This window comes from Panthera uncia, chromosome X, assembly GCF_023721935.1.
Source record: "Panthera uncia isolate 11264 chromosome X, Puncia_PCG_1.0, whole genome shotgun sequence".
In the NCBI taxonomy this organism is placed as follows: Eukaryota; Metazoa; Chordata; class Mammalia; order Carnivora; family Felidae; genus Panthera; species Panthera uncia.
In genome coordinates this window covers 119,285,046-119,294,294 of record NC_064817.1, presented here as the reverse complement: position 1 = coordinate 119,294,294, position 9,249 = coordinate 119,285,046, and the positions used below count along the sequence as shown (strand labels likewise).

Below are 9,249 nucleotides of genomic sequence, written 5' to 3'. Positions count from 1 at the left end.
AGTTAAGATGGTAAATTTGATACGTATTGTACCATGATTAGTAGATAGAGAAATAGAGACATAGAGAGATAGATGACAAATAGGCAGAAAGATAGGTAGGTAGATGATAGAGATAAGTGGTGTGCACAAAGGCATCTAAATCTGCACCTAGAGCTTCTTGCTCACTAATTAGCACTTGTCCTTTGGATTCCTGGTCAACTGGTACCCACTCAAATATCTGCTTCTCCAGAAGATCGTCCACGAATCACCAGACGTAGCCAGTGTTTCTGTCAAGACCTGGATACTGGCAAATGGAAACTTAAGAGTTTCAGTGTGTTCACTTACTGCCCCAGTAATTAAACATTTTCTGAAAGCCTGATCTGGGCGATGCATGTCCCCAAGGCTGAAGACAGAGCAGTGAAGGACAGTGTCTTGGCCCTGCCCTCAAAGAGCCCACAATCTGGAAGGGAAACCAGTTCTGGGAAAACCAACCATACAGCAAATATCCAGGACACAGACTAGCAAGTGCTGTGGGAGCCTAGAGAGGGGATGATTGACTGCATATGTGGGAGCTTTCTCCGAGAAGGTGGTGCCTGAGCTGAGTCCTGAAGGACAAGTGGGGCTTAGACAGACAGCAGAAGACAGCAGAGAGAGTGTTACAGGCAGGGTGAGTCCTGGATAAGAGGAAAAAAGAGGGGAGAAAAGGAAAGAATGTGAATAGCAGAGTTGAGCAATAACCACTAGTTTAAATTAATTTATTAACTTATAAGCGCCTCTACTGCAGATATGAACTTGAAGAGCCTCCCACACACTGCCAGCCTCAGGGCCTCTTCAGTAATGTTCTGTATAGAGGGGTGATGGCCAGAGCTCCCACCCACCTCCTTCTCCAGGTGGCATTTCCTTGCTCCTCACTCCCTGCCTTGGAATGGACCAGAAACGAGGAGAATAATCATCTCCCTGGTCCAGAGAAGACTGCAGAGACCTTACTCCTGGATGGCAACGTTAAAATGGATGGACAGACTAGGACTTGGAGTGCCCGATGGAGTGGCACCCCTAACAGAACACTCTTCTACCTGCCCCCTTCCTTTCCTTGCCTTAGGATACAGACACTAGGTACCTGTGCTGTCTGTAGTCATTTCTTGAACTACATACATGTGCAGGAAAATGGGGATATTCAGAACACATATTAGAAAAGCAAGGGCCAGAACCAAATGGGAAGTGGCTATGTGCAAAGGACCCAGGAGAGAGGGCAGTTTCACATTAGGGTGCACACTGTCCTGCAGATTTGCTTCTTCAGAACAGATCATTGCCCAGGCTTCCAGCCCTAGGACAGACCCCTTGAAGACAGTTCAGATGCTCCTCTCTTTCTTCCTCAGACTTGGACAGGCTAAAGCTCCTGGAAACTGAGCCAACATGGTCTTCATTGTGCATAAGCTTGGCTATTAGCTGGACTTGGAGGAGGGCTCCTAGATGATTGAGCCAAAAACCTAGGACAGAGAGGCTTTGGGGAGAATTCAAGAGGGTAATGCATACAAATATGAACACCTACACAGCTCTTCTAGTTCCTGGGATCAAGGACAAGGCTGGTAAGGCAGTTGGGCCCAAGACGTTATGGCTTATCAGCAGCAGCTGGCTCAGGGCTGTTCATCCCATCTGACAGGTAATCATGGTAATCATCTTCATTGTTCTGCTTCATCTTGGTTTCCAGAATGGTGATGCGCTGCTTAAGTTTCTGCTGGGCTCCCGTGTACTCAGCCAGCAGGCGGCCAAAGCGAGTGTGCAAGGTCTCCATGTTTGTCTCCAGCTGCTCTAGTTTCTCCTGAACGTCTACCTCCATGCTGGCTGCCACCTCATTCTCATCTAGCAGTCCCTCCTTCATCAAGATCTCCCGGCCCCTCTCCTCCAAGACCTTCTTGGCATCAGGGTACTCAGTCACAGCTTCCATAAGATCATCCTTGGATAAGCAAAAGAGATCTGAGTAACCCAGGCTGCGGATATTGGCTGTGCGTCGATTGCCCATTTTGCTGCCCTTAATGTTAAGGATACTGATCTCTCCAAAGCAACTCCCGGCTGAGAGCAGGGCATATTGAGTAACACCATCATCAGCCACTACTGCCAACTTTCCCTCCTTGATTATGTACATCTCCTTGCCAATATCACCCTTGCGGCAAATGTAATCCCCAGGGCTGAAGACCTGAGGACGAAGCTTCAATACCAGCTCCACCAGCAGGCCAGCCTCACAATCCTGGAAGATGCGCACTTTTTTGAGGGTGGATAGATGGACATTGATGGCTATCTCAGCCCTCAGCTTCGCTGGCAAGTTCTTGAGAACTTCCCGCTCATCCACACTTTTCTTATTGGTCCACAGGTAGTCAAACCACTTAATGACCTTGGCTTCCATCTCCTTACTGACCTTTCGGAACTGCATGTAATGTTTGACAGCATCAATCTTGGCCTGGAATTCAGCCCGAGTGGCATTCATGTTGGAGATCATAGAGCCCACATTCCCCACAATGGTGGCAAAGATGAGGACACCAATCAAGAAGTCAAAAATGACAAATAAGTACTCCTCATCCTTTACAGGAGGTGGTGTCTCCCCAATGGTGGTGAGTGTCAGTGTAGACCAGTAAAGGCAGTAAATGTATTCCCTAGCCAGGTAACCATACTCAGGGTCAGTGATATTGGGATAAACCCAAGTGTCAACCCCAAAGCCAATAGACTTGGAGATGGCATAGTAGATGCAGGCATTCCAGTGGATGATGACCAAGATGTAAAGGACCAAGTTGCTGATTCGGAAGATGTTGGGGTAGCTGGTGCGTGTCTCAGTGCGGTCAAAGAATTCAAACATGCGGGCAAAGTGTAGCAGGCGGTTAAAACGCAGCTCAGGGCTGTGGATGCCCACAGCAAAATAGATCAGATCCGTGGGAATGATAGAAGCTACATCCAGCTTGAACTGCAGGGTGTGGATATAGTTGTCCCGCAACTTCTTTGGATCTTTGACCAGCAGCCCCTGCTCCAGAAAGCCTAGTAGAGACACAAATCAGTATATCAGCTCTGCTCTCAAGCCTGTCCTTCCTAATTGGCTAATGTTCAGCAAGGGAGAAACTGTGCATTCAACCCTCATTCCTAAAGAGAGGTATAGGAAATTCACATAGCAAAGCTAGCATGAAGGACCCCAAGAGATGATCCCAAGGTCTAAACCTCACTAGGCAAATGGGGACTATAAGATTCAAAGAGGAGCAGACACCAACCCAAGTCCCAGCCAGGCAGTTGAGTCTAACACTGTGTCAAGAGAGCTTCCTGAAAATGTGGACTCAGGATTTTGGACCTATGGGTCATGCTCCTGCCTGTGCATCACAGTTACTCACTTACCTGTGTGCAGTCGGATGAAGAGGTCCACAATGTACACCACATCTGAGAAGTAGTCCAGCACTAGCCACACTAGGTAATAGGTTTTCTGTAGGTCACTGAAGCAGGCTCTGTAGGAAGACAGGACTGGGCTTCACCCTCAAAGCCAGTCAAGGATCACTGGAGGCCTCAAACTGAGTGCCCACTGAGTGCAGGTCTTGGGATGGCTACCAGGATGCTGATGATTCACAGTCAGTCTGGTGTCATGCAGAAACTTAATGACAAGCAACTTTTACTCCAACTCTTATTATTGGATAGATATCCATAAATAAACATCTACACTGACCATTACTTGTCTATCTCATCCACTGAACCATGAATGCCAAGAAGACAGAGACTACCTCTGAGTCATTACTGCACGCCCCATGCTCTAGCCCAGAGCACCAGGATTTGACAAGTGTGAGTTAAATGAAAAATGAGTCATTGGAAGTATGAATTATAATACACAGCTGAATAACATCCATGCCCATCTTTTCAACATACACCTATTGAGAGCCCAATACAGAGCACTGGCCTATCCATGTCAGAGAGAAGATAGTAGTTGGGCTTAGCCTAAAGGTAGTGGTAATGAAGAAAGATTGGAGGATGCAGTAGAGTTTTAGGAGGAATTAACAAGACTTGGTGGACTGAATGGGTAGAGACCTAGGATATGGACGTAATAGGAGATAGAACCCAGGATGATGACCCAATGATTATATTAGTCAGAGGGAAAAGCAGTTAATTCTAACTACTTGGTCGCATTTCACATAAAAGCCCAACCCCTTCCTCTGCTGCACAAAGCCTACAGAATAGTCCTGTGACTGCCTCATGCTCACTTGGAGTCCTCCAGCCACACTAGGCCATCCTGAGACAAGGTTTTGACACTTGTTCCTCCTTCCCAGAAAGTTTCTTTCACCAACCTCATGTCTCTTGGGCATTTGTTTTGTTCATATTTGCTGCCAGTGTCTCCCACTAGCCTGAGAGCTCCAAGACAGCAGTGACCTGATGGATGTTCAGTCAAATCCTTGCTGAATGAATAACTGAAGTGGGGGATGGGGTGGAATGGGAAAGCTACCTGTAGAGAGTGGCTTTGGAACTGAAATTGCGAGAAGAATCTCCATAGGCTAAAAATGGGGAGAGGGAATTTTCTCTTGAGGCAAGAACATGTTATTATCCAAGAGTAGAGAATGCTAGGGCTGGGGTTTGTCCAGAAGGTAGAGCTAGTGAGAAGGTCAGGTCCAGAGGGCCTTGAAGGCTACATTGAGGGCTTGAACTTGATCCCGTCAGCAATGAGGGACCATTGAAGGGTTTGTGAGGAAGGACTGACAATCAAATCCCAGTTTATACAAAGCATACTAGTTGCAAGTGTGAAGGATGCATTAGAGGGGACAAGAGTGACTGAAAGAAATGGGTTCAAGGCTGTTGTACTTGTCCCAGGGAGAAAGGAGGGTGGCCTTACCAAGGACAGTGTTGGTGTGGATGGAGGAGTAGGAACAGATTATGGATACCAGGAAAAGGATAAAGATGAAGCTTTAGTAGCATATTAAACTGGAAGGTAGGAGGGGGCATTGAGGGTTAATAGGGCAGAGGGAGGTGCCATTGGCAAGCAGGAAATTCAGAAAGAAGGCTGAGCTGGAATGAGCTCTGCGTCCACAGCTGAGACTGGTATTCTCTCAAACCCAAAGCCTGTGCCCTGGGCTTCTTTGGCCACCCCCTCCCAGATCCCTCCCTGCTCACCTGGCCACCAGCAGGCACCAATTGTAGAGGACAAGCATAGCAATGACAAATAGCCAGCGGTAGTACCAGTCTCCAGCTGGGTCCAAGACAAATAGTTCAAATTTCTTCCTGAGGAGACAGAGGCCAGGCTTGGGGACTAGGTCCCCAGTGTGGCAGCACCCCAGCTCCCAGAGGCTAGGGGTCCCTTAAAAAGTAACACTTATGAGGATGTACAGAGTAAGGACTGAGTTGGCTCAGGGCCTCATTTTCAGAAAGCCACAACTTGGTACTGGGCATCTGAGTAGAGGTCACATAGATAAGAGTCACCCTTCTTCCTATTTTAACCCCACATAGGCCCATTGGCTCCAATGACTTATGGAGACTCCTTGCTCAGAGGGCAAGGCAAGGGGCAGTGTCTTTATTGGGGTTGGCCTCAGGACCTAAGGAGGGACTTCCACAGGATGGTAATGAGGGCTCAGGGATCCCTCCTGGGAAGAAAGAGGAACTCCAAGCAAGTGAGTGCCATGTGCTTCCTGCCCACCCCACTCTCCTTGTTTGGTCTCTGGCCTCCAGCTCCCAAATCACTTTCCCAGAAGCTACGTCCTGTCTTGGCAAAAGCTCTTTTGCCCCACTGGCCAGAATTGTGGAATGTTGGCTTGGCCAGACACCCCCAGTTGCCTACTCATTCCTCAAAGAATAGACCCTCTGGTTCCACCTCTCTGCCCTCCCTACTCCTTCCTGCGCAGTTGTTCCAGGCCTTCCTTAGCCAGTTAGCCCCCAGTATGGCCTCTCCAAAGGCCCACCTCTGTACCCACATTGGCACTGGTGTGGTCATACTCTCAGCAGCACTCCCCAGTTTCACCCTTCTCTGCATTTACTGACTGCTGAAACTGAGAGGGGCTGGTACATATTTAGGTGCCCTTGCTATTTGCCTCATTAGCAGCAAGAGGACATATGAAAAAGGGCAGCTAAGGGAAGAAAAGCAACCAGGGGCTCCCATGACAATTGGCCCCTGGAAGTTGGAAAGTTTGTGAACAAGGAAAATGGAAATGTACTGGAGTTAAAACCATAGCAAGTCTCCTCTGCCAACTCCTTTACCTATCATGGCAGGGTTTGGTATAGACCCCAGTCTGTCCCTGGTGATGGCATAAGAAAAGTCACCAAACCCTACAATTGCATGCTTGGGAGTCCCTCCAGTCCCAAAAGCTGGAAAACTATACTTGGTGCCCTTGCCCTCGCCGTCCTTGTTGCCTTTGCCATCGTCTTGCTGTGTTGTCACGGTCTGGAGCTCAGGCCCACGGAAACGTTCCAGGAATGAGTCAGGTCGAGGTTCCTCCTCACGGAAATTCTTGTTGGCCCACTCTCTGATGATCCCCACCAAGCGGACAATCCTAGAGATGACAGGGAGCATGAGCCAGAGAGGAGAATCATACTGTTCAGAAAGGACCCGGACCCAAGAGCTCACTATCTGTTGAGGGAGATGGAGAGGAGACCCTGGAAACAGGCCAGTCTATGATGTCCCCCATGCTAAGAGTTGGGAAGGGGGCCAGCACTGAGGAGAGAGAGGAGTTCAGGTATGTCTCTGAATGCAGCCTGAGGGGTAAGGGATAGCTCTGAGAAGACTCCCTGTAGGAGGTGCCATGTCAGTTGATTATGAAGAACAAATAGGTGGTTTCCAGAGCAAGATAAAGATTGTGCTAATGGAGGACAGGCCAGGAGGAAGATTGGCCTAAGTTTCTTGATTTCCTTATGGAGCCTTATGACTCTGGGCTGCAGATCTCAAGGTCCTCTACTTAGACCCTTTTGCTGGAAAAGATTCCCCCCCCTTCTCTCAATGAGGAGACAGACAATTCTAAAGGGAATGATCCACTGACCACTTCTAGCTTGCTCACAGGAGCCTCCTCAGAAAAAAACTGCTTCCTAAAGATCTTGGCAGAAAGGCTCAGTTGGAGTGAGACAAGGAGACTCATGGTAACCACTCTGATAGGCCCCATGGGCAAGAACAGGTAGCAGGAGGGCAGTGGTGGAACCCACCTGCGGAAGCCACCCCTCCCCCGCTGGGAGGCATCCACCTCCGCCAGCCTCTGCAGTTCTGAGGAGGTGTCATCATCGGCTGTAGATTGTGGCCTGTAGAGGAAGGAGCAGAGTTGACCAAGGTTTCTCTGGGCATACTTTGTCTCCTATTATACTTTTATCTCCTGGAAGGTGCTTAGAAATCCCATGGTCCCTTTAGAGGGTAACTTTAAGCCAAAGATTGTTTGCTCTGTGGCAGTGAGGCAAACTGGGAGAAAGGAGAAGCCTCCAGGTCATCTCTGAAATGATCCAATCCAATAGATTCACCTGATTTTTGTCCTGTGGTCATCTTTGCCATTGGCCTTGATGGCAGGAAGTGCATGGTGGTTGTGGTTATTGGTTGGGGAACTCTTCACACCATTGGATTTTTCTGTCATCCTCCATGTATGACCGATATCCTCACCTGCTTGAGAGATGGCCAAAAGGAAGCTCACAGACAATCTTAGATACCATATAAAGTAGAAGAGTTGCAGGTGAGCAGTGAGAACAGAACCAGGGCTCACCTGGAAAACCTCAGCATTCCTGGGTACTGCTATGGCAATGCAGGACAGGGGGATCCAGCACTGTCTAAGTACCAGGCTCTAAACACCAAAAGGTGATGGTCTGTCCCCACCATGCCCGGTAATTTAAAAGGAAACAGGAGTAAATTGCAAAATGTGTTTATTTTTCTTTTACTGCAGTGAATTTTTTGATAAATTGACTATCAATGCTAAAATGGAACAAAACAGCGGCACCTGAGTGGCCCAGTCAGTTAAGCATCCAACCGTTGATTTTGGCTTAAGTCATGATGTCACGGTTCGTGATATTGAGCCCCATGTCTGGCTCAGTGCTGACAGCATGGAGCCTGTTTGGCATTCTCTTTCCTTCTCTCTCTCTCTCTCTCTCTCTCTCTCTCTCTCTTTCTCTCTCTCCTCTTCCCCTTTCTCTCTCTCAAAATAAAATAAAATAAAATAAACAAAAAAATAGATAAAAACTGTCTAAGACATCTTCTGGTGCTTTGGCTTTGCAGATGTCTTGCACATGCTTACACTGCTGAGCACCTCCAAACCAGCCACTGCCCCAAAACTCCTGCCCCATGGAACGAGATGTATCTCCTTGACCCAAAACAGCTGCCACCTCCTCTGGCTCTCTGACTCTCCTGAGCCAAGACCACGTTAAAACTCATGCTCCTCAGGTGGGAGTCCATTTTTCATTGACTTTTTCAACTAGGGGTACTGTCTCTGGGGATCCTCCTTTCAGCTCCAGTCATATTCTTTCTAGCACACATTCCAAGTAATGTTGCACAAGCTGAGAAACAAAGAGGAGCTCTGTGGGTCGAGCAGGGAATGAAGAGGAGAGAAGGGAGAGCTCCCATAGGCTCCATGAGCTCCATGGGCTCCATAGGCAGTGGTACCAGGCAGGACTCTCTCCTTTGGGCTACAGGGAGCCTTGGAAGAGCTGAGAAGTAACATAGGTAGAGCAGCATTATATTATAGAAATATCCTCTGGCTGCTAGGTAGAGACTGGATTAAATGGGGAACAAGATTGAAGGCAAGGTGGTAGGGAGAAAGCTGAAGAAGATGGTGCCAAGAGAGCCTGAGGTAAGTGAGTAGAGTGTAAAACTACTCAGGAGGGAGAAAAGGCAGAACTCAGAGATGGATGGGAGAGCAAATGGGTGGAATCACACAAAAAGAGAATACAGAGTGAGGGATGAGTTCAGAGCTCTGGAGAACTCCAACATTTAAGATATGAGTAGAGGAGGAGGTGTCCACAAAATAGACTAAGAACAAGGAGCCTGAGAGGCAAAATCCAGAAGAGAGACAGGAGATTGTATACTGCAGTATTTCTTGGCATGGGGTCAGGGGGGCTAGGGCAAAAGAGACTCAGGGCAGCTCTTCTCTGCTCAGGCTGGTCAGCATGCCCCACCAGATTTTGATCAGAAATGATCAGCACACTCCCCAGGTTACCTATGGTCCCTACTGCTGAAACCCTGCCACTCCCCACCTTTTCATCTCCCCCTCCCCATCCACTTGTTCCAGCTTCAGAAGCTGTCACCATGGTGATGGCAAGTACATCAAGCTCCGTGGTGAGTGGTAATAACAAGCAGCCTCAAAG

At 48.3% G+C, this 9,249-nt stretch overlaps 1 protein-coding gene across 1 annotated transcript; it reads right to left on the bottom strand.

Moving 5' to 3' along the window:
- Positions 1–1,588: 1,588 nt before the first annotated feature.
- CNGA2 (cyclic nucleotide gated channel subunit alpha 2) lies at positions 1,589–7,547 on the bottom strand. Its single transcript, XM_049644439.1, has 6 exons — positions 7,423–7,547; positions 7,117–7,209; positions 6,303–6,473; positions 5,104–5,211; positions 3,352–3,458; positions 1,589–3,003 (listed from the first exon to the last, which is right to left on the bottom strand). Exons 1-6 carry the CDS (start codon positions 7,530–7,532, stop codon positions 1,589–1,591), a joined length of 2,004 nt encoding a protein of 667 aa, XP_049500396.1. The 5' UTR covers positions 7,533–7,547.
- Between the last annotated feature and the right edge of the window lie 1,702 nt (positions 7,548–9,249).

Bases quoted from the DNA above. Each gene is read 5' to 3' on its own strand.
- CNGA2 (XM_049644439.1), bottom strand. From the start codon at position 7,532: ATGACAGAAAAATCCAATGGTGTGAAGAGTTCCCCAACCAATAACCAC. The intron at 7,210-7,422 runs GTGAATCTATTG...CTTCCTCTACAG, and splicing joins GACCACAGGACAAAAATCAG to GCCACAATCTACAGCCGATG. The intron at 3,004-3,351 runs GTAAGTGAGTAA...TGTCTCTACTAG, and splicing joins CTTCATCCGACTGCACACAG to GCTTTCTGGAGCAGGGGCTG.